This window comes from Cryptococcus neoformans, chromosome 1 (genome assembly GCF_000091045.1).
Source record: "Cryptococcus neoformans var. neoformans JEC21 chromosome 1, complete sequence".
NCBI lineage: Eukaryota > Fungi > Basidiomycota > Tremellomycetes > Tremellales > Cryptococcaceae > Cryptococcus > Cryptococcus deneoformans.
In genome coordinates this window covers 1,510,701-1,533,680 of record NC_006670.1, presented here as the reverse complement: position 1 = coordinate 1,533,680, position 22,980 = coordinate 1,510,701, and the positions used below count along the sequence as shown (strand labels likewise).

Here is a 22,980-nt window from a genome sequence, read left to right as displayed (position 1 = left end):
CATCTCCATCCAGCTCAACCACCGGAAGTCGCCGCACCTCAAGTCCCCACATCATCACTTTCTAATCCTCTCCGGCCCCATCTCCCCATCACCATGCTATTTCCACAAACCAATAAGGTCCACAGATACTAAGATCTTGGCCAGTACCGGACCATTACCCCTCCTGACACTTTCATTTTGGAGTGCCTAATGAGCAATCCGGAACCCAGTGTCACTGGGAGACAAGAAGAACAAGACAAAATGGCTGTAACATTCGCCCTCAAAGCAACACTGCGCAAAACCATGCTTCGGACGCTCAAAGGCATGAGTGATTCCGAGATTGATAAGCAGTGTGAGTGATGTACATTATAATTAATAGAAGCTTACATTAGTTCAGCCAGAGACGTCTTCCGTACACTGCTTGATCAGAACTTTTTCAAGAAAGCAAACTCTGTTGGGTGTTATCTCAGTATGGCACAAGGTGAATTACGGACGGACTTGATTGTAGATCATCTTCTCAAACGAGGTAATACTGCTCATCCAGCTTTATATGTCCTAAAAATCAAATCTTACTTCGATTGCCTAGGAACTTCACTGTACACCCCATACATCCCTGCGCCCCCTTCTCGAACCCACAACCCTTCTGCCCCGTCGCTCTCCAGCCCATCAGCAGAACAAGATATGCGTATGCTCAGACTGTATTCCACTCAAGATCTAGAAAATTGTCCTCTAGATAGATGGGGGATCGTGGACCCTGGGGTAGAGAGGAGAGATATGGACAAATCTTTCCGGGAGGATGGTACGTATGCGTTCCGCCTCGCCCGATCAAAATAAAAGCTCATGGAGTTCCAAGCTATGAGCCCGAAAGCCCCCCCAATGGACTTGATCCTCATTCCGGGTGTCGCATTCGATGAAGAATGTAATAGAGTGCGTTTCTACCACTCAACATAAGACGAAACATGAGTCTGACGAAGGTCGCAGCTTGGCCGAGGTAAAGCCTATTACGACCGCTTTCTTCAATCATACACCTCCACGCGTCCTCGTCCTTTACTCAGTACGTTCTGCAAGTGCAATCTGGTCATGTGATTCAAGAAAAAAATGGCTAATCTGCCCACAGTGGCTATTGCACTCGAGCCGCAGATATTACCTCATGGGGAAAGAGTTCCCACCTGGGACTGGGATTTTCAGCTCGACGGGATTATCTCACCATCCGGCATCGTATGGAGAAAAAAATCGGAATAATCAAATTGACCAAATGAATTGTCAAGGATCAGGGCTATTATACCATAATGCTTGCCTCATTGGCTCATGTATTAAACAACGTCGACTGCAGACGATTATGTTTCGGAATTGATCTCGGCACATTATTGCTTGAAGCCGCTGAAGATAATGCCGAAAGTATAAGCCCGTGACGTCCTTCCAAGACCTCCAACCATCTTCCATATAATTCTTCCAACTCATCCGTCCATTCCCCTACAAGCTTTCTGAGCTGTAACAGCAGCACACCACAGCGAAGAGCCTAGCTGATCCGTTAGCATCGACCCTCCGTCAATCTACCCGCTCAGTTTACTATGTCTTCCAAGATTCAAAAGCTGTATCAACTTTTCATTCCATCCAAAATCAACAATTGGCCACACGTGCCAATCAGTGAACAAAAATAACAAGAGTCAAATCTCTCGGATGTGCTTTAAACGCAGGGAGACGTTCTAAAGGATAAGGCATTCGCCGACGAGATGAGTGGCCATTACTGGGTCCGAGGCCTAAGAGGGGGACATATCGAGAAAAGTGATATCGGTAACGAGATCCCTTTTTTCTAGCCATCTGGAGAGCTGTTAACTGAACCATATTATAGTCCATTAACTGATTCAAAGGAAGTCGGCTTCCATAATCTAATTATTTATTGGCCATGGCTTCATTTTGGTCCAGTCCGTGGACGGAAATTCATCCTCCTTACCACTCAGCGGGGAGCGCACCACAACCTCTTATTATTTCCCCATTAATGGTCCTCATTGCCGCAAGCGCGCAGTACCTACATCATAACCGACTCAAACACCGATCGCTCCACGAGAGGTACGCAAGGCGTTTACGATACCCCTCAATATCATATAGAGTAGGCAGAAAAGATACAACAAAAGGAGGAAGAGACAGGGCGGCAAGAGAGTTTTGAGAGAGATTTGAGCAATTTGGGAAGAGTTATGGTATCCTTCTTCCTTTGAGGGTGATCTGCGGGTACGCGTAATTGGACTTTAACAGCATGGGGAAGACAAACCCTTGGAGGACGATTGTGAAAAATTGTGGATAACAGATCTCCGCTTATTAGTTACTGTCGACGTCCGTGCTGTAGATACTCCTGTATGAAGCTGCCGTTAATGGGAACTCACAGGCGTAAATCAGCATCATTGATGATCGGCCATCGTCGTACCTTTTTGTCTATGCCAATGTTGTGGAGACATATACATGAAGGAGCCGCATCTTCTTCCACACACATACATACATCTTCTAAGGAAGTTCTAACGGTGCAAACCACCACGGCTCCTATTTTGCGAATGAAGGGCTACGAGGTATGCTGTTCTCTTCGCAATTCATGCCTGAGGGGGGACGTTCTCCTCTTCGGTCTGAAAGATTGTGCATGAATAAATAGCGGCAGAATTATGAATAGCGTGGTGCGTACATAGTAGCAATGGAGTGTTTATTAGTTACGTTTTCAACGCTCAAATTTAAATATTCAGAGCGACAGTCAGTCGTTGTACTAAAATGGTTTCCCTTTCATAGTAGCTTCCACTTTTTAGAGTCCAGGTGGATGAGGGCAAGGCAGGGAGATCACTACTTGGGAGGAGGATGATTGGCCATAATACTAGACCCTTGACACTACAGTCTAATAACACCTAATAATCAATTAATATACTCGGTTAGACAGGAAAATGCGAGGATTCGCACACCTTCACAGCTACACAGCTTATACATCAGCAGATATGAGTCGATCAACATGAGCCTGTGGTGAGCCAGAGGATAATCAGCGGGGTCGGGAGCATGAAAAACAGAGTAGTGCTAATTCAGTTGAAAGACCTTCCCTCAACAATTGCTACAGAACAAGGGAGTTCATAATATTATTCGTCGTTGATCAACTCTGCCATGATTAGACCATGGCACGGCATTTTGGCACTAAAAATAATCTGGCCAAACTCGTATCAGCAGCTGAGCTCGAGTCACACCTCCTCAGCTGATAACTGCTTAATTACTATGATAATAACGAAGACGGGGGCAATATTGGGTCTTCGAGGAACCAGTCCTTGATGTCCTGAGCATGATATCATAAAAGTTCGCCGCAAACCGCATCAGATATGGTTATTAGTAGACCTGGAGCCAAAACTTCCGTCAGCAGGGTAAGGGTAAAGCGGTGACGGAAGGGAAGCAGGTGCAGCAGGAAAACTTACCATCCAACTGACGTGGGCAATAAAATTGGCCGAATATCAGCAGTTTTATCCGCAGTATCCACCAAGGCACCACCAACACCAGGTGCCGGCCAACTGAACAGCCATGACCCTTCCATTGTTAAAATCGAGGAACCATCAACTTTCCTCCTCCCCCTAGTGAATGACAAAAAGGAACACGTCTACGTACGTACTTCCGTTAGAATTGCACCGCAAAAAGAGGGGATTATATCAGATGAATTCTCCGGGAAGCGGACGAGAACTACCTGCTGCAAGTAGTCAACTTGCATACGTACTACCAACACAACACTCATTATACAAAAAATGACGATGGAAATACTTTTATTTAGAAAGCTACCACGCGGGCCCGGACTCATCCAACGCTGACCCGACCGAATTAAAGAGCAAATAATGATCATCAGCTGACCTCCAATGCCGCTTCATGATCTGGCAGGGTCATCAAAATACTCCTTATGGTTAATTTGAGATTCGTCTAGCAGTATTTGGGGGGTGACGACGAGGGCTAGACGCGAGAGGTTCATATATCAAAAGGAAGAAAGGGACAGGAGCTGATGCGTATCCGGTGCTGAGTTCCCTTTTCCAGCAGCCCGCAACTCACCAACTCGCAAATGTGGAAGGATCCATATTAAGCAAGGCTGAAGCGTGTATAGCCTAGTCGTTCGTCACTCGTCACTCTGCTCTTCCACCATCATGTATGTCTACGAATCCCTAGAAGATCTCTTCTGGAGTTGAGAGGCGGGCATCGCCTTCATATGTTAGCTGCTTTTACATCTGATTCTGTTGACTTCGGGGGTACTCTTTCTTTTGACATGAACAGCTTCCATTTTTAGGCTTCGTAGTCATGACACTCCCGCCGGCACAACGGAAAGTTTCTTCTATTAATTGATTCTTTGAGTCTAAAAGTTACGTATGTCCTTCTGTCACCGGTTACGACAAGAACAAGAGGCTGTGTCGAGACATGCCGGAAGAGAGAAGACGATATCATGTGAGGGTATATCCACCACTTCACAGCCCCATTTTTGGGACGATGCAAACAACGTATAAAAGACAGCCTCCAGAATAAGATAGAGAACCCCGTCCATCAAGCTTTTTGAATTCTCTTCTTATCTTCCACTGCTTGTTTAACTGTCACCAACCAGCCCATCCAGCACCCCAAATATGTTGTTCTTCGCTACCTTTCTTCCCTTGCTCGCTCTCGTGTCTGCTACCCCTCTCACCAAACGCTACTCTGGTGCCAAGATCCAGTCCTCCAGAGACAGCAAATGCCTATCCCCTAACAGCAACGACTACAGCAACGGCGTTCAAGTCGTCACTGTAAGCTGTGATCAAGCCCAAACTTGGGATATCAACCCTGGGTCCGGCAGTGTTATCCTTCACGGCACTAACTTCGCTTTGGATGCTGGTACTGGCAGTGACAACAACGAAGGTGTCAAGGTTCGTCTCTCCGTTCCTCTTTAGCCTTAGGCTTAGCTAACATCTTGTGTCTGCAGATCTGGACTTCTTACCCTGGCCTTTTCCAGCAGACGTAAGTACCCAGCGTTCAAATGTTGCGCACTTGCTTATTAGGCCCTTCAGTTGGTTTTTGACTGGTGACCAGCGCATTGCCATCACCGGCGGCAACCAATGTCTCGATGAGGGCGACAACGGGCCCCAGACGTGAGTGTTCCTTTTTTTTGCTCCAACTATCATGTATGGTAACTGACAACCATCTTAAGCTACCAATGCACTCCTTATAACACCAACCAAGGTTCGTCATCTTCCCTATGTATTGTTCCAATTCAAAACTAACCCCATTTTAGTTTGGAATATTATCGACGGTAGCGGCCCCGCTCCTTCTTCCACATCCTCCGGCCCTACCCCTTCTAGAACTTGCACTGCTTGGAGTAACTAAGTCTGGAAACTCTGAAGATCACAATTTGTATGCCTCGTAACAGCAGCCCAACAGTTATAATCAACACGTATTCGATAATATTTAGGAATGATGAGGATGGACAGTCATTCACTGGTGAAACGTAGTAGTGTAATGAATATAGCACTTTTATTATCTGAAATCGAGATGTAGGTATGCACAGTACTAATTCAAGGATTCTGATGAATATCTCCAAAACGCACCCATGAAGTAATTCTCACGAGTAATCGAGATGTGGTACTCAACAACAGATGCTTTTGGTTTCTGCCCGTTGAAAATAAGAGTTTATCAGGGAAATTTGCCGACAGCAATCCTCAAGATTATCATTTCTTGCTTTATTCTTTACTGCCATTGCGCAAGTAGGGGAAGGCCCTTCTTTCTGAAATCGAAAGGTTCATGAAGCTATGATTCAACCGGCCCTGCTGAAACTGTAAGGAACAGAACGGCTTCGTCGATAAGATTTCGGCATTTCGGGAGACGGTTCCTGATAGCCGGTATGATATCATGCGATACAGAAAAGCCGGGCGCCTGGGGTATTTTTTATTTATTTACCCCCTTTATTTATGATCTGCGATCAATTGTTTGAGGGAATGAACGAAGAGCATGGATCAAGATGGACACTAGTCGTATCGTATGAGGACCTTAACCCATCATCTACCGTAATAGGACATGCAGCAAACATGAGTACTCTAGTGTAAAAACGGGTGGAACGGCTTGTGAGATAGACAGGGAGGATCGGTGATGATGCGCGGCTATTTACGTACTGACTTCTCGGGCCTTCGGCTTCAGCAAAATATGAAATTGGTGCTCTTTGGCACGTCTCCCCATGACGTCTAAGTCTGGTCTCGTTTGACTATCCTTTTGAGCTATTTCTTCCCCTGTCCTCATAACTTGCTTGGTTGATATGTCCTATGTCTGAGGCCTGTATATGGGCATCATTCACCCGAAAAGCCTACGGTCCGGATAAGCTTATGGTTTGCCGAGGACCCGACGGGTTGCAGCAGTGTACCTATTTGATCCATGTCTATTAGCTTTAGTGTTCAGCCTTGTTGACCTGCCCCCCCATCCCTCCCCTGCAGTCGCACGGACATTGTTGTTCATTAAGTCTCTCCCTACTTTCTGCGTAGTCCCTAACGTTATCGATGATGCACAAATGACATAAACCATAATAGCTCCTGCTGCTGACGTTGAAGTCTCCTCACTACTCGAGTACTATACCCAACTCTATACTTTCCTATATTTTCAAAAAAGGCATACTACCTCCGCCCGCTCCCCCTCTCCTACCTGCTTTTAATCCCTTTGCCGTGATCCTGGGCATTAAATCATCATCTGCCTTTCGTTTCCCCAAAGGGCGACTTATTCCGCCGTCCTCATAATGATATGAGTGGGACACGCAGGGTGGTCTAGCGAAAAAAAGAGGAAGCAGATATACTACAGCCGAATGGTAAGAAGAAACGGCAAACCCTCTGCCGGGGATAATCAGACGTGACAGTGGATGGGCAAACCATAATAGATCCCCTTCAACTAAAAATGCTTTGCGCGCTTTGACAGCCGCTTATGATTTGTTCCTTATCTGTCTCCCGACTGCTCCGCGATATATTACAAAAGCATGTGCTGGATACGCCTTTGCTATAAAATAGGCCTTGCATACCATGCCAGTCACGGTGTTATTGTCCGCCCATTGAAATCATCGTAGCAAGGCAATTTTCTTTTCTTCCTTTTCCACAAAGCCCGTTGGAAAAGAATGGCGAACCGATGACACACATAGATGCGGTAAAGCGGTGATCGGTGATTCCTGGTGACAAACTTAACAAGTCATTGATCATCGGGCCCCTTATGAAACCCGAAAAAAATTATAGATGACAACATCATACCACGAGTTCCTCATCACCTTCCCTTTTTTCTCCATACCCCCCCCCCCCCCCCCCCATAGCTTTGTTCACAATTTAACCCATATCTAACCCATATCTTCTTCGGCCAGTATCCCGTTTCCGGTCGGCTTCGGGGGCGGTGTCGTTGGCATCTACCTCTTCAGTGCTAATCCATCGTTCCTGTGTCACTAGCCCCCGGTAAAAGTCAGCAGATATCAAACAAAGGACCTCTTGTGGGTGCAGTACTAACGTTACCGGTCATTTTCATAAGATCAGAAGTCGATGAGGCGATGAAGGAGAATTGGTATAATAAGGAGTCACGGATAGAACCAGAAAGACCATCTTATTACTGTCCAAGAACCAGTCCTGCAGCAACAGTAACTTCTTCCAACTACCACGGACAGTAGCAACGAGCTAGGTACTATCGAACCCCGATAATTTTCAACGTCATCATGGTGGCTATCATCGCGCTCCTCTCCTTGTTATTGACCTCTACTTTCATCTCTTCGGCACCTGCATCAGCGGCAACTGAGGTACAAGATCCTTCTCCCGGCAATGGTCGTCGTATTAGACGTGAGTACCTTACTTAACTGTTACTGTTCCCTTATTTATTAAGTCACAATCTCCCAGCTTACGGGCGCTCTGATCTCTGTATAATGGTCGGCAACGGTTACGCCGCCTATGGTGCGGCTGTGAACATGTAGAGTCTTCTACCTTCTGCAAGGGCTTTTATGTTGACCCCTCATTTTGTTTAGCGCCTATTGCCAACCCAATGAAGCTACCTGGGCCCCTTTGCAGCTCTGGAACGTCACGAACGACTCTATTGGGCCTATCTCTCTCCAAAACAAGATTGGCGACATGTGTCTCTCTGCGGGTGATAACCCTGTTTCTGGGTCCAGTTTAACCCTCGACCATTGCGGAAACGGGCAAAAACAGACATGGAACTATAGTGCCCAGGACAAGATCCAGCTCGACTCCACTGGTGAGCAGTGGTTTATTCCTATGAATATTTTGATTCTGACATGCCATGCTTAAGACCTCTGCCTCGACGTGAAGGAAGGATCAGGGCAGATTAATCAAAATCCCTATGTCATTGTGAAGGAGCTTCAGGTTTGGGAGTGTGCCGACAACAATGACAATCAGGTATTCTTCGAGCTTCCTTACCCTAACAATTAAGACAGAACAGCTTTCGAAAATATTTACAAAGATATGGCAGACTGTAGTGTCCATATCATACATATGCATCATGTATTAATTTTGTGGAGCGACAGATCTTCAAGAACAAAGACACTGACGATGCCGACGACAATGAAAGGGTTAGGGAGCTGTGAAACTACAAGAGCTTTATTTTCCTGTTTGAACGAGAGTCTGGAGACATATTTCTTAGTTTAAGCGGCTTAAAGAAGATTCCACTTACCAAGGGACGTAGTATAGCTACGGCGGAGGATATTCTGAGAGGGCATCAGTTGCCGCAAGTCTGAATAGAGAGCTCACGTCTGCAATACATTCCCAGAGGCTAAAAAAATATGGCTAGTTGTCCCGAAGGAAATGAAAAAAAGCTTGCATTCCCTTATCCAATTATGCTACGAAGCGGCTTGTCTCTACTGCTGAGGTAAACTACCTGTACTGTGTTTTTTCAGTATCTGACCACCAATGTATGATCACCCCTCAGGCGATCGATCCACCAAGTGAGGTAACGAGCTCAGAGGTGACAGAGTAGACGACATTGTCAGTGCTGTTGACGTATGTCTAGTAGATCTCGAATCAGCGAGCTTCCCACATTTAAGCTGTGGAGCAGAGATTGTAGACTTACGCAGAATACCCGAGCTTGAGCTACAATAAATCAAGTATAAACCGTCACAGTGAGCTTCTCGTGACCAAAATGGATGAGGGGCTTACTATCGGCGTTTTGTCCTTGATAGTCGCCCGGATAAAAGTATAAGCCGCCTTTATATTCTGTTGTATTAGAGGTCTCGAATACCGGGCATAGTGTCTCGAAGCTAGCGTAGATTGAAATGGGGGACAGAAGGTCTCAGCGGCAGTACGATGGGCGACATCATGATTGTGATTTAGGAGGGCGCAGACCTCTAAGACGCGACTCACTTGAATCTGAATTGGTCTATGGTCTGACAAGAAGGTTTATTAACGAGTAACCTATAATCGGTGGCCAATACAAGGGAAGTAGTGGACAAAAGGGCAATGAGAGCGGTGAAAGCATTCGGGGTGAACATCTTGTTGGAGAGGGCGTGCTTTTACGTGGGGATCAGCTATAAATATGATTGAAACGGTGAGGAGACGAGGTTCTTCTACACGATGAAATTTCAATGATTGCGAGCTTATATAGCGTATAAGACGATCTATTTCTGTCGTGGCAGTGAGCGTGTGCGTCACTCACGCACGCACGCCGAATGGCTATGTAGCCCACCCCGGCTTCCGTGCCGTCTTCCGTCTTTCTTATTGTCCGAGCGGGCCAACGAAGCCACACTCAAACATCATGCAGTGTCGTCTGAACTATCAATCCACCGGGGAATTGTAGTATTTGTTGGATGAGCGAGAAAATGGGAGCCCGGCCGAACGGAGGATTCGGAGAGAGACCGTTTGTGGCGTGGCTGATTTTTACATATTCTTTCAGATTCTATAATAGTTTCTTTCTTTTCTTTATGCATTTATGGACACCTCATAACAGTATTGGCGATACTGTGGCTGTTAGCAGTAAAAAGAGAACGACGACATATTCGAAGCAGATAACGGAGTGAATAAAGTGAAGTACTCGTAGCGATGGACGGAGTGGGCGGCGATTGAGCAAGAAGCCGGGATGATTGACATGAATGATGTATGTTGATTGTACCAGACAGAGTGTTAATTACCGGTACACTTTCGGCGATGTCCGACATTTAACCTCCACCCTTGCACATGAAATTTCCACAAATCATAAAAAACATGTACGTGTCACCTCTCTTCTAGATTCAAAAAATGCCTCTGTACAAACTCACAGAAAAACGCCTCAAGAAGCGCCAGCGCGAGGACGAAGCTGGTATCACCGAGCTGAAAGCCAAGATGCGAGCAATGGGGGATGAGGTAGGAGATAGTGAGGATGAGATGGATTCAGAGAGCGATGATTCTGAGGAGGAATCGGAGGACGATGAAGAAGAGACTGGGGAAGAGACTGCGGGGGAAACGAGTGGGAGTGATTATGAGGAAGAAGAGGCAGAGGAGGAAGAGGAAAACGGAAGTGATGAAGACGAAGATGAAAATGGACGTAAGTCACAGTTTCATTTCCCTTCCCGATCGCATCGATTTACCCCTCCATATAGCGATCCCCATGACACCCTCAGAAGCGCTCACAATCCCCATCTACACTCCCATCTCCATCCCTACTGACTCAGGCTCTGAGGCTGAGGCTGAGATTGGAGCTGGGACTGGGCCAAAGATCAGCTTATGCATTCTCTGTCCAGGGAAGATACTCAAGAATGAACATATGGTGAAAGTTCACCTCGATTCCGGTGTAAGTCTTGTTCGCCATTCTCCCCTCTTTCTAATGGGTGCTGTGGAACTGGCATATACTGACAGCCATCTTTGCGTTAATCGTTCGCTATTGACGACAGGCCCATAAACGAGCTGCTAAACGATATTCATCCCACCTGTCGGCCAATCCTCCTCGCGAAACTGACGATCCGCGCAAGATCGCGAAGTCCCTCGTCCCCTCCGCCCCTGCCCCTGCTCTCAAGTCCAACAAAGCTAGGCCCACCACCACCGCCACCACCGAAATCAAAGAAGACAGAAAAGTGGAGGAGAAGAAGAAACTGTCTAAAAGGGCGATCAATGATACCACCCGCAAAATCCGTAAACAAGCACGGGTTCAAGCCGAAGTCGAAGAAAGGCTAACAAAGGGGGAGATAGATCTTAAGACTGGAAAAGGAATGGAGGGGATGAATAGGAAGATGAAAAGAGAGCTGTTTAAGCGGCTGAAGCAAAAAGAGGAGGGAGATGGACATAAGGGAAAGAAACAAAAGAACTGAAGTTACGATATAAGGCTGATTGAGATGGTGTTCAGTGAGAAGAGCTGTGCTTGGGCGGCGTCTGGGTTTCCACGCAGGGTAAATGTATTGTAATATAACATACCAAACTTCAACCGCGAGTGAGTGTGAGTTGTAAGGCGAGTTGTCACTTTCCAGGATGCTACAAATTGCAACGGAGGATCAAGCTCTAAGGCACCAAAAAGTGAACACATCACCATTTGATTTTCATCACCTTGTATGAAGAGAGAAATCCTCCTCCAATATTTACTTCCTGTTTATTGCATTGAGGCTCATTCCCTACTATCTCATATGAACAGATCTTTAGTAGCTCGCGCTCTTGAGCCAGTCGGCAAGTTTGGCAACCACGACATTGGCCTCGCCCGCGGAGGTCGGAGCGTCGTACTGTTTTCAATCATTGATTGAAGTATGAAGTGTTGCAATTTTTTTGTTACCAATGTGGGTGAACGCAAGACGGAAATTAATATCCGCCGATGATATAATTGAAATTATAAGGTTGTATTGGTAGGGAAGGTGAGAGACAAGAGATTGTCCATAGTCAGCTTCAGATACTTTGATTCGCACAGTAGCAAGTAGAAAATGAACGAGATATTAAACATACCTCAGCGACAAGGATAGCCTGATTGGTAGGGATCACGAAAACCCCTCGTTCCTGTATCATATGGTGATCAGCGTATCTTATTTTGCATTCCATATTCTCTTGTCTTCTCCACAACTTCGCCCTGACGAATGTGACGACACAAAAACTGCAGATGAAGAGTTGAGCAGAGACTTACACCTTTACGACCGATAACTTCCTCAGGAGTTGCCTGAATACACATAAACTTAAACCCGTTAAGGGTGATGCCGTTGGCTATGAGAGGACGTATGAGCACTGAGACACCTGGAACAATAGAAAAAGGGATATGGAACTTACCTCGGACACTGTCGGGTTGCTGAAAATATGTCTGGGTGACGGCGTTCTGTTCTTGCTGGGAGAGCTATAAAACAACAAGTCAAGTCGATCCAATCAGCCAAAAAGTCTGTGGATTCCGTGGTAGTAATACAATAGTGAGTGAATCACTCACGTTATAGCCAGCGCTTGCGGCCCAAACACCACCCTGTTTACCCAGGATGGCGGCTTTCTTGACTTTTCCGGTGGCCACGAGATGGTCGTCAACGTACGCTGTGAAGGAAAAAGAGACATGTCAGTACTTCTGCCTTCCACGGGTTCTTATGTCTCATTCGCGGTGTTCTGCTTGTTTACTCAAGTCGCAACTCTCATACCGGTGCCGTTCGCACTACAGAACCCGCGAGCTCCCAGCTCTCGCTCGGACTTTCGGGTCATGATGAGAGTGAGGAAGAAGGAAGACGGACGTACCTTGCCAGGACATGTTATTGCGAGGTAGTCGTGTCGAATGTGGAGATGGGTATGGGTGGAAAGTGCAAAGTTAAAATAGAGAATAAGGGTGCTGAGATCGAGACCGACGGGACGGCGCATCCATCAATAGTCCGGGACGGGATGACGACTGAGGGAATGAAAACCGTGGGAAACACCCATTATTATACCTAGAATTACGTATGCATGGGAACGACATCATTTTTTTATTCATCTCCCGGGCCTGCCGTGGCTTCTTTTATTATCCGATACAACGAACTGCAGGTACAAGAAGAATCCTCATTTTCGTTTATACATAGCCATTAGGTGAAACAACTTGACTATCCTACTCTGCATTAATTCTTGCACGCTTCTGTCTGTATTTCACGGGCAAATTCGACGCCGGCTTTTTCTCTTTCCTCGAGTTAAACTGACGGCATCAATAATATAATATATTGTATATAATAGGAGATCAGAGGATGAGCGAGGAGGAGAGGAGGAGAGGACGTGCAGAAGAGGTAAAGGGAGAAACCGAGTGGAAAATGAAGGGAAAACATGGGAAAGATGAGTCAGTTCGTAAAATTAGAAAAGGTATCAAAAGAGTAGCTTCTTTTCAAGTAGATAAAATGCATTGCCCAGCGCTACTTGTCCTGAAAGAAACCGCAAACGTTGCCCGCCTGGACCGACGCATGAACCAAACAGAACCAGATCGGGAATCTTGGTGAGCGGGGAGATCCAAGCCACATGACTGCCTCGCGGTTAGGAGAGGAGCAGACAACAGAACGAAGCCCCTTAAAAAATTGGTGGTGCAGACGTCCGACTTAGCCAGCAGACAAACAGCAGTTGTTGCTTCTTAGGAAGAACTGGCATCGCCTGGCGTGTCATTACTATATTGTTGGGAGCTCATTCGGCTTCACTTCAACCTTCGTTAGCTTGCTTGAGCTGGACATATAGACAGGTCTGGCTTTTGAATTCGAGACTCGAGGGAAACCTCTTAACCTTTCTTTCGACACTTACTTTAACGACGGAAGTGTGCAAATTTCAGCAGCAAACTCGTTTCCCGTTTACAGTTCTAATGGCACTTTACGTTATCCTTGTAACTTCCCCAGAAGAACTGCACTCATTACCATATTTTTGTCAATCAAACATAGGCGAGCCATGATAGCCAACAAAAAATGCTTGAGAGGTATCTAGGGAAGACTCACGCAAATGCTCAGTGAATAATGCATGAAACTAAACGCAAAGACATAAGACATGAGTCCGTATTTTTTCATCCCCGTCGTACTTTCACTATTCCCGCTGTTTACCTGCCACAGCCCTGTTGCCTTCACAATCTTCATCTTTCAACGTTACTGCGGCCATAAAAATACGTGAAAAAAAGAAACACTAACAAAAAGATAACAATAATAATATTTGAAGAATTAGACTACTGTATAGCGGATGCCGCTTGAGGATCAATGATGTATATAAAGTCCGTTTTCAGTTTATTTTTGTTGATTACTGCCCGCGAGCGTCAGCGTCACATCACACGAGCTTGTCGTAGACAGATATTATACCCACAATGAAAAGCACGAATGACAGGATTTTTTCTTTGCAGCTCTTCCACGTCTGTCTGTAGCCCCTTTTTTCCCACTCCTTAATCAATCCGATCATCCGCCAACGCTACCCATTTCGCCCCAATTTCCCTCTCTATCCACAAGAGCTTGTCCCTGGAGTTAGGATGATTTTCTTCCTTATGCACCTCGTACAGGAGTAGAGGGTGACATCTGCCCTTGCCGTTCTCCATTTACAGTCCCAAGCCCAAGTCCATGATTCTGCACATGACCCTGAAATATCACTGGTGAATTCAATAGCCCCATTGCATGGCCTGAAGCCATAGGCGACATCATCTCCATCGGAGATGTAACGCCCATCCCCCCAACAGGCGATACCGTGCCCGCTCCCATCCCCCGCATCAGCATAGGCGACGGTGAACCCATCGGTGATCCTATACCCATTCCCAGATGATGGATCGCAGCAGCGCTTTGCAACCTGAGTCTCTCTTTCTGATGTTTCTCGTACTCTCTTCGCTCGTGCTCATGGAACGCTTCTTCTCGCTGTCGTCGCATCTCTTCCACTTGTGCAGGTGTATGGGCAAGGCTCGCAAAAATGGGTTCGATGGAAACTTCATGTTTGTCTTCCTGTATCTGGGAGGGGGAAGACGAAGTGGCTGTAGAGACGTCCCTTGTGCCAGCTGTTGGAATGGGATCACCGTTGATGTTGGTAGTGCCGCCAGACCCGTCGTTTATTGGGGGTTCGAAATGATGAGGGGAATCCGAAATGGGTTGTCGATCATTGGTGACTGCTGATAAGCGAGGTAACAGATCTGTATCGGTGACGGGTGTGTCAAACTGGGATGCTGAAGTAGAGTTGGAAGTGGAATTAAAGCTTGAGTTTATGGAAGAGAGTGAAAAAGGATTGGAAGCTGGAGAAGAGTGTTCCTGTTCTTCCTTAACTCCGGCATCGATTTCATTACCATTTGCTGAGTCTTGCTGATTTTGGACGCTCAGAGTGTTCTCCACATTTGGCTCGGGCGCAGGCTGGGGGCGGGCGCCTGGTTCATCTTCTCGCCCAACATCAACTTTCTCCCCATCCTCCTCACGGTTCTGATGTTCCACAGTATGCTCTGTAGAATTCACCTGCTCCCCTTCTTCAACATTATTCCCATCTTCCTCTTCGACGATGACATCATCATTCCCATTCGAGCTGCCATTGACACGAGCGATACTCGGCGCGCTCGGGGGGGGAATCGGGCTAACTTTGCGCTTCAACACCGTACTTTCCACGCTCAACCTCCTTCTTTCTGCCAGCTTCCCTTCCGGACTAAGTTTTCCCAAGCTCGGGGAGGGTACTACCGGTGCGTTTATGACACCCGCTGAGGCAGTTCCTCCGCCCATCACATCAGCACCATTGGAGGTATTGGATAAAGACAAAGGATCCTCATCAGTGATGCCGTTAGAGACAGTAGAGGTATTATCAGAATTGGAAGCCTTGGAAGAAGGATGGGACAAAGCCGAAACTGAAGTCTGTGAAGCCTGACCGAGGGGCATAATCCCAACTCCCATATCCATTTCGAACCCGCCAATGCCGGGTGTCAACGGCCCTGCCAATGAAACTTCTTCACCTAATCCCAATCCTGCACCTGTTACTGTGCTTGATCCGGGAGCCTGACAATGGCGTCGGACTTGGGAGTTATTCAAAAAGAAGGGATTGTTACCTGTACCAGACATGGAAAGTGGGACCATTCCGGAGCTCGCACGACGGAATGGTGCAGGGGAGCCGTTTGGGAGGTAGGAATGGACGTGCGGATGGGCATGAGGGTGTGATTGGTGGACATGGTGAAGCATTGGTGAAGGATACAAACCCGGACTTGGATAACCGACGTACATCCCAGAACCCAATGAGAAGGCCCTCGCTTGTCCGCCAGGTGAAGCTGCGTAAGGGGATCCCGGTACGGAGACAACGGGAGAGCCTGGCATTTGAAGCGGTAGAGGTGATGCGGGAGGAAGACAGTTGCCGGATTCGAGGACGAGAGACTCGAGATGTGAGAGGCGGTTCAAAGCGGCGGCATACATCTTTGAAAGGTTGTTGTAGCGCTGTTGCAGCTAAGAGGTTTTCAGCATCGGTCCACAAGAAGACGGATAGACTTACATCGTCCTTATCATTTCTCTTGATTTCCTTTGCTCCCCTCCTGACCTTTTCCATCTCCCCCTTCATCCTCTCCTCATTACTTCTCGCCCTGATCAATTCATCCATCGCTTTAGCTTGTTCTGCTTTCGATACGCCTAACTCTGTCCGCAAAGACTCAACCAAAGCATCTCTGGCAGTTAATGCCGGTTGGGCGATATCGGCCTCGGAAGAATTGGAATTGTAATCGAGCGCCAATGCAGGAGACTCAATTTCTTGAGGACAAGCAGATGATTCCATCTCAGAGTCAAGAGACTGAGATGCCGGGCCGGTAACTGAGGGGGGTGTCAAATTCTGTGCTTCTTTCCTATTCTTCTCAGTAGCTGACACCGCCACACTGCTCTTTCCCTTCTTTTTCTTCTTTTTCCCGCCTGCATGGCCTACTGGAACAGGGAGATAACCTTCCTCAGGGAAAATTGAAAACCCGTGCGATTTGGCCTTGGCATCTTTTCGTTCGTGAGAGTCTGCTGGCTCGAGATGATGGGAAGAGGGTTCTGCGATTTCTACCCGTTCTTGTGATCTAGACCTTGGACTCGAACTAGATTCTGACTTCGAGCTTGGAACGGGTTTTGAAAGAAGGTCGTTTTGAGATGGCTTGGGCACAATTCCGATCTCGCCTTGCTTTTGGTCTCTGTCGGATACAGGTTCTCTGGATGCATCGGAATCACCGTATACATTCCTGTTCTCTTTCAAGCTGGCGGCATTCTGGGATTCAAGATCTAAATTGGGGGATTTGGGGGGAACGAGTGTAGGCGGTGATGGGAGCGCTCTCGATGGTGTTCGGGGCTCTGCCTGTCTGGATGACCCTTGGTCATTGAGAGAGGATGGAGGAACCGAACAAAGAGCTCTGCTGGATGGATCATGAGACGACACCGAGAAAGAAGTTGGCGGCAATGCAGGAGATGATTCAGCAGAAGTTAATATGTTAGAATCCGCCTTAAGCAAGACACTCTTATACTTCTTCACTTCTTTCCGCCTTTCCCTCCCTCGCTCCTTTGCATTCATCTTGACCTCCTCCTTTCTATCCTCGATTGTCGAATGACTGGAAGCAGCCTTATCATCGGCATTGTTTTCCATCGCCATTAACTCTTTCTCCCTTGCTCTGGCTAACCGCTCTCGTCTTCGAGTCCGCCAGTCCTCCACAGGACGGCGTACGAAGAAGTATATCGCTCCGAGGAAGAGGACGGCGGTGCAGACCAAGAGCTGCCCCTGCCAAGAGGCGATGAAAGTAAACGTAGAATGGGAGAACAGGACGGGCTGAGTGGAGGGAGGGGCCGGGAAAGGGTGAGCCAAGCGGTGGGGAGTTCTGCGAGAAGTCATGGCACACTGTAGACGCTTAGTGAGGCTCTGGCACCAGGGGGCTTGGAAGGGACTTGCGGGTTGTGTTTGGGGTCCACGTCCGGCGATGTTTAGCGTGAGTTCAACTCGAGCGTCGTGGTAGCTGGCGACTCGTGACCGGCACCGTTCTCCGCAGCAAGCAGTCCCCGGTAAAGACTGTGACGGGATACCTGGGCTGATACTCCGGTCGTGCTGACAGGTAAAGCGGGGTGATGCGCCGTGCTTGAACAGGTGGGTGAAACGTGGCGGGCCGACAGAAGAAGACAATTCCAGTGACCGTCGTCTGTGATTCCGTAATAAAAACGAACGTCGTGCGATCATGCAGCGCCACATCCGCCCGGGGCGGAAGTGTCCGATCTTGAGGCACGCGATTGCCACGCGAAAGAAACAACTTACGGCGAGGACCGTCGCGCAAGTCACTTCCAGCCTCGTCCCGCCAATGACGCACGTGCGCTTCTTCGCTGCATGTACGGATCGTCGCTGGTTGTCATTTTGGGAACTCATATATTGTAAGCAACAATAGCTGTATTCTATATCCTTGCCCTCCCTAGTCAATTATACACCCACCAATACCTCGTTCTCTCAAAAACATACCACCATCCAATCCGTTTCGGATCATATTAAGGCTTAGAAGAGCACAGCCAGTCTGTGATTCAAGAAATGTCTACACAACCACTTCTCCAAAGAACGGCCAAAAAAGTATGTCTCATATCCACCGACAGAAACAAGAATAAGACGCCCCTTTCCGTATACCATCCGTTCGCTGACTAAGATCATTGTAACTTGTGACAATAGAGGATTGCCCTCCCCGTCAGAGTAGAGCCCAAGGTATTCTTCGCCAATGAGTAAGTCGATCCTCCCTGTCATTTGCGGATGTGGCTTATCACCTCGCAACTATCCACCTCTAATTCAATCATTCCTCCATTGACCTGGCTTTAATTTAAACTTCAATTCGGTAATATTGTGGACGAAAACACGACCGAAAACAGACGTACATTTCTGTCATGGCTTCATTTTGCCGTCGTCCTTGGTGGTCTGGCGGTCGGCCTCTTAAATTTTGGCGATAAGGTCCGTTCTTTTTTCCTTGCATCTCGAGGTGCTGCCAGTATCACTAGATCACTAGCTAACCTTTCTTCCTCTTCTCATATGTAGGTGGGCAAGATATCCGCCGCAATGTATACCATCATCGCAATGGGCGTCATGCTCTACGCGCTGGTCATCTATCAAATGCGTGCAAGGGCTATAAGACTAAGGACTGGGGCTCCTTATGATGACCGCTTGGGTCCCGTGAGTTCATCTTCTTTTACTGAAGTCCTTTTTGTCATTTGTTACCGTCCTTTGGAGGCCGGCGAGGGTTTTCAATGAGCAGTGAAAAGATTGTAATTGATATTGCCGAGAAGATTGAGCTGGAAAGGTGTCAGGAAGGACATCCTGGCTGTGGGGAAATCGCCCGCGTCCAGAGCTGGAAGGGGTCAACAGAGATATCAGAAACCTAAGCAAGACAGACGCTAACTCCATGCCCCTTCCACGCTTGCGCAATCACAGACCATTCTATGTGTCGCTCTTCTCGCTGCAATAGTGACCAACTTCATCCTCAAAGCTGTTTACGAATAAATAAATATCTTCTTCTATTACTGCGTGATGCTCTCAATTTTTTCCTTTGGCAATGCATGTGACACTATTACTGGTAACTGGGACATCTCCTTTAAGGGAAGTAAGTACCGGATGGGAGTTGGGGGTCAGGAAGGGTTGTGGAGGGCTTTGATTTGAAGAGGGGCTCTCACTTGGGGTAATATCATTGAGATCATTTGGGATCCGGCGTTTTTGGGATGCGAGTAATAACAGAATTGAGGTCAAAATGTCACGCATTAATTGGAAGATGAGCAAGTACTACACCAACTGTAGATGAATTTGCATGTAATCGCACGAGTTCCTTTTCCCCCCTTCGCCTCTCCACAAACCCTGTGCAGTTAACAAAAAGAAAGGTTTGAGGTTTTAAATAAACCTTGGCCTCAACTTTTAATGCACAACAATGAGGGATGATGCCAATGGTCATCGTTGTTGCTGTTGATAGATCCATGCCGTCCGGTTTTTCCGCCTGCACAGCTCAACTTTTATCCCAATAAATGATACTAAGTAATCCCTCCGGGTTATACAATTATGGTGATGACCAACCTTTTATAGAGACGTATAGAAGCTTGATACGTAAGTGATCCTTCTGCGTCTAAGTAGCAAATCAACGTAACGTTGACAAAGAATGAAGGTGATCAATACTTAAGCTTGTACTATCTATGTCTCAGCGATGTCGAGCTTCTTAAGTCATGCTTAGCTGTCTCTGCTCTCTAACCGTGGAGGCAATTGCGAGATGCAAAACGGTGTACCTCAGATCCGAATCATTCAAATGTACATGCGTACTTGCTCTTTATCTTTACTACCGATTACTCAATTCTAGACTAATGTCTGCTATTGGATCTAGAAACCACCTATAGGCGATCCATGACCAATCGTCTTTCTTTTCTAGAACTGCCCTGATTCTACTTTGACTTGGCAAAGCCCACGGCGTTCTTACCAAGATCATATACAGTGTAATACTTGCGCAGGAACACCTGTTAAATGGTGTCAGCTTTAATATATAGGCGTGCGACGTATTAACCCACATCACCAACAATCCAAAGAGGGCCAATAGGAGCGGGGATATCCATTCCAGTGAAAGAAGAGATACAGGTACCGCCGGCATTGAGGATGTAGTCGTCGCCAGTGAGCTTATAGTCCTTACCCCCGAAAGTGAAGGCGAGCACAGGGAGCGAAGAAACGGTACTGCAGTCAACAGTGTATTGCCCATTCCAAGATTTCTCGGCACCGATCCTCCAGATTTAAGTCAGCACGCCTCAGGATATAGACGTAAAACGACTCACTCCTTGTTGAGCAATTCAGCGACATCGGTCGGCATCACAATTAGAGAAGTTCCAGTATCGATGGCAGCACCAGTGTTCTCCAGCTCAAGTTCCTCGTCACCAAAGCTAATGCTTTCAAGTTCAACTTCCCAGTACCCCTTTCGTCTCACAGGCACGTATTGTAACTCGCCAGAATAGGCAGAATCGTCAATACCGCCGAAGATAGCTTCACCACCGTCCTCATCAGAGGAGCCAAGGCGGAAGGAAAAGACAGGCTCGTCCAGAAGATGCTGGTTAAGCATATTGTAGAAGGGGGGCACAATGTGGTTAACAGAAATAGTGTCGTACCCTAAACCAAGGATACCATCAAATTTGCCAAAGGCAAAAGCAAGCCCCGGCTCCTTAGTAGCCTCAGCAAAATCCTGCTTCTTGACGACAAGGTCGCCAATGGAAACAGTATCCTGAGAGATAAAGCCCTCAAGAGAGCCAGAGCCGTAGTGAATCTCGAAATCAGAGCCATTGGCCTTGTATGTCGAAGACTGAGAACTGTCGTACTTGCTATGAAGCTACATATGATTGTTAAAAAGAATTCACTGGGAAGGCGCCACTTACGAAGCAGGCGATACTGGTGCATTTAACACTTGGCACCCAAAGATTAGACGAACCAGTGTCAAGGATAACTTTAAAGGTCTGGAAGGGTGTACCTATTTCCATGGTGGCGAAGTACTGGGCGTTCATGTAGTCTACAAGTGGTGATACCTGTAAGCGACAAAGTCCCACGATGTGTTCGTTTTGAGAATAGAAACTCACTGGACAAGGGAACACCGTGCCCACCCTTTAACACGTCAATCATCTGACTATGAGCCGACTGGTCGACCATTTGAGCCCAATACCTCTCTTCATCATTCTGTTCGGGATGCTCGGTATGCTTATTTCCAGATTTGAATTTCTTGCCAGCACCGCCGAAACCCCCGAGAGGCATCTGGTCCGTGTACTCCTGGCCGAGGTATTTGGATGCGAGCCATTTCGCCTCTAGCTCTGGAGAAGGAGGAAAGGTACCAGTGAGAGAAGTCGAGGACGGAGTCTGCTTCTCCAGTTTCATTCTGTTGATGACAAGCAGATCAGTTTGTGTGCAGGTGGCAACGCTGACGTAGATGCACATACCTGTGGATGCCGGCCTCGACCGAGGCGGCGGCAGATAAAGCAGCGATAAGGATGGCCGATGTCTTCATAATGATTAGTCGTAGAGTATAGGTGAAGACTAGGATGAAAGTAAAAGGAATAGAAGGAGATATGAAAGACGGAATAGCTGAACGAGCGTGAGAGAATGGACTTAACTAGATCCGACGCAGAACGGGTGGATCGCTGGGTGGCACAGCGGAGACGTCCCCGAACGACCGACCGTACTGCGATCTGCGACGCGATATCGCCGGAAGCGGAAAGTGACGTCAGCTGCCGAGCGGACAGTCGTTGTCCAAGGAGATCTGAAATGTGATGTGGCGCAAAAAGAAATTTCCCGTGTGGGAGTTGAACCCACGACCGGTGTGAAAATAAAACTGTATCCTCATAAGCACACTACTCTGACCACTGAGTTAACGGGAATCAACAGTACACACTCTTTTGTGTATGATTATTAGGCATTCAATCCTCTGTGAGCATTTCTGCCGCCAACTGTCTCTAAATACTGTAGGAGGGTTATATTATGGCCCCGAGTATATCGGTCTGTTAAGAAAAGTGATCAATATACTATGTGAACTTTTTGAAAGCGAAATGGAGAAACAGTGAGAACCACGAAAGTCGCCTCAAATTATTAACCCCTATTATTTGTCTACATAATAGAATAATAATAATTAAGGAGTATTTTTACGCATGTTGCAGCACAATTATATGGATTTGAACCTTGTGTTAGAAAATTAGCTTCCTCTGTGCTAATTTTTTCAATTTAATTCATTTCAATTGCTTCCTGGTTTATTTGTTGACATAACTCTGTACTTATTTTAATACGCCGTTGTTCGACTGTTGTGAGCTTAATTATAGCATCCGTCGCCTTTAAAAAAGTCTCGGTTGATAATTTAACCATATCAATCGCTGAATCGCCTTTTTGCGTCTAAAAAAAAATCGATTCTGTCTGCAAGAGACAGCTTGTACAGTCCGCTTTTTCGCTTACAATGCCCGTGGCATTGACATTCTGTAGATGCTGCAGGGGGCTCCGATATCCACATTCTGTCTCTTCAGCCAGACCGTTCTCTAGTAGTCTGGTGCCATTCACTGATGTCTCCGGCAGCTTTAGACTTCCTGTACGAGATTGGTCCCGACAGACTTCTGGCAATGGGCCTAAAGATGAAGACCGCCAAGGATCAAAGAAAGGGAAAGGGGGTATGAGGAGAAAAAAGGACGATGCAGAGAGACGAATCAGT

The 22,980-nt window shown here is 47.1% G+C and overlaps 10 protein-coding genes and 1 non-coding gene across 11 annotated transcripts in view; 6 read left to right on the top strand and 5 right to left on the bottom strand.

Annotated features, from left to right (window-relative positions):
* The first annotated feature begins 111 nt into the window (after positions 1–111).
* CNA05725 (hypothetical protein) lies at positions 112–1,341 on the top strand. The gene is made up of 6 exons (XM_024656100.1): positions 112–331; positions 377–505; positions 566–778; positions 833–906; positions 961–1,033; positions 1,097–1,341. The coding sequence occupies exons 1-6, from the start codon at positions 190–192 to the stop codon at positions 1,219–1,221; spliced, it is 756 nt and encodes a 251-aa protein (XP_024514172.1). The 5' UTR covers positions 112–189; the 3' UTR covers positions 1,222–1,341.
* A 3,121-nt stretch (positions 1,342–4,462) lies between these two features.
* Positions 4,463–5,502, top strand: CNA05720 (hypothetical protein). Its single transcript, XM_566892.2, has 5 exons — positions 4,463–4,865; positions 4,922–4,956; positions 5,007–5,087; positions 5,147–5,178; positions 5,231–5,502. Exons 1-5 carry the CDS (start codon positions 4,590–4,592, stop codon positions 5,320–5,322), a joined length of 516 nt encoding a protein of 171 aa, XP_566892.1. The 5' UTR covers positions 4,463–4,589; the 3' UTR covers positions 5,323–5,502.
* Positions 5,503–7,269: 1,767 nt separating this feature from the next.
* CNA05710 (conserved hypothetical protein) lies at positions 7,270–8,472 on the top strand. The gene is made up of 4 exons (XM_024656315.1): positions 7,270–7,784; positions 7,842–7,911; positions 7,967–8,193; positions 8,248–8,472. The coding sequence occupies exons 1-4, from the start codon at positions 7,664–7,666 to the stop codon at positions 8,385–8,387; spliced, it is 558 nt and encodes a 185-aa protein (XP_024512096.1). The 5' UTR covers positions 7,270–7,663; the 3' UTR covers positions 8,388–8,472.
* On the bottom strand, positions 8,437–9,723 carry CNA05700 (expressed protein). Its single transcript, XM_024656314.1, has 8 exons — positions 9,607–9,723; positions 9,522–9,546; positions 9,315–9,460; positions 9,111–9,211; positions 9,025–9,044; positions 8,706–8,960; positions 8,629–8,662; positions 8,437–8,579 (listed from the first exon to the last, which is right to left on the bottom strand). The coding sequence occupies exons 3-6, from the start codon at positions 9,440–9,442 to the stop codon at positions 8,880–8,882; spliced, it is 330 nt and encodes a 109-aa protein (XP_024511947.1). The 5' UTR covers positions 9,443–9,460; positions 9,522–9,546; positions 9,607–9,723; the 3' UTR covers positions 8,437–8,579; positions 8,629–8,662; positions 8,706–8,879.
* A 442-nt stretch (positions 9,724–10,165) lies between these two features.
* On the top strand, positions 10,166–11,394 carry CNA05690 (hypothetical protein). Its single transcript, XM_567241.2, has 3 exons — positions 10,166–10,470; positions 10,526–10,716; positions 10,817–11,394. The coding sequence occupies exons 1-3, from the start codon at positions 10,185–10,187 to the stop codon at positions 11,228–11,230; spliced, it is 891 nt and encodes a 296-aa protein (XP_567241.1). The 5' UTR covers positions 10,166–10,184; the 3' UTR covers positions 11,231–11,394.
* CNA05680 (actin monomer binding protein, putative) lies at positions 11,308–12,687 on the bottom strand. Its single transcript, XM_566890.2, has 6 exons — positions 12,609–12,687; positions 12,316–12,413; positions 12,165–12,228; positions 12,025–12,101; positions 11,850–11,900; positions 11,308–11,632 (listed from the first exon to the last, which is right to left on the bottom strand). The coding sequence occupies exons 1-6, from the start codon at positions 12,619–12,621 to the stop codon at positions 11,552–11,554; spliced, it is 384 nt and encodes a 127-aa protein (XP_566890.1). The 5' UTR covers positions 12,622–12,687; the 3' UTR covers positions 11,308–11,551.
* Positions 12,688–13,817: 1,130 nt separating this feature from the next.
* Positions 13,818–17,928, bottom strand: CNA05670 (hypothetical protein). Its single transcript, XM_566889.2, has 4 exons — positions 17,709–17,928; positions 16,296–17,657; positions 14,166–16,249; positions 13,818–14,105 (listed from the first exon to the last, which is right to left on the bottom strand). Exons 2-3 carry the CDS (start codon positions 17,649–17,651, stop codon positions 14,339–14,341), a joined length of 3,267 nt encoding a protein of 1,088 aa, XP_566889.2. The 5' UTR covers positions 17,652–17,657; positions 17,709–17,928; the 3' UTR covers positions 13,818–14,105; positions 14,166–14,338.
* Positions 17,929–18,161: 233 nt separating this feature from the next.
* On the top strand, positions 18,162–19,596 carry CNA05660 (vacuole fusion, non-autophagic-related protein, putative). Its single transcript, XM_024656313.1, has 5 exons — positions 18,162–18,368; positions 18,465–18,514; positions 18,659–18,737; positions 18,822–18,956; positions 19,215–19,596. Exons 1-5 carry the CDS (start codon positions 18,330–18,332, stop codon positions 19,281–19,283), a joined length of 372 nt encoding a protein of 123 aa, XP_024511946.1. The 5' UTR covers positions 18,162–18,329; the 3' UTR covers positions 19,284–19,596.
* A 457-nt stretch (positions 19,597–20,053) lies between these two features.
* Positions 20,054–21,872, bottom strand: CNA05650 (endopeptidase, putative). Its single transcript, XM_566887.2, has 6 exons — positions 21,728–21,872; positions 21,374–21,666; positions 21,176–21,306; positions 20,585–21,129; positions 20,327–20,534; positions 20,054–20,275 (listed from the first exon to the last, which is right to left on the bottom strand). Exons 1-6 carry the CDS (start codon positions 21,793–21,795, stop codon positions 20,204–20,206), a joined length of 1,317 nt encoding a protein of 438 aa, XP_566887.1. The 5' UTR covers positions 21,796–21,872; the 3' UTR covers positions 20,054–20,203.
* Positions 21,873–22,075: 203 nt separating this feature from the next.
* Positions 22,076–22,165, bottom strand: CNA05640. The gene has a single exon. It is a non-coding gene; the product is annotated as a tRNA-Ile (tRNA).
* A 458-nt stretch (positions 22,166–22,623) lies between these two features.
* The window catches only part of CNA05630 (GTPase, putative), a 3,087-nt gene continuing 2,730 nt past the window's right edge, over positions 22,624–22,980 (top strand). Inside the window, exon 1 of the mRNA XM_566886.2 lies at positions 22,624–22,978. Within this exon, the coding sequence (XP_566886.1) occupies positions 22,732–22,978 (247 nt within the window). The 5' untranslated portion in view covers positions 22,624–22,731. The remainder of the gene's footprint in view (positions 22,979–22,980) is intronic.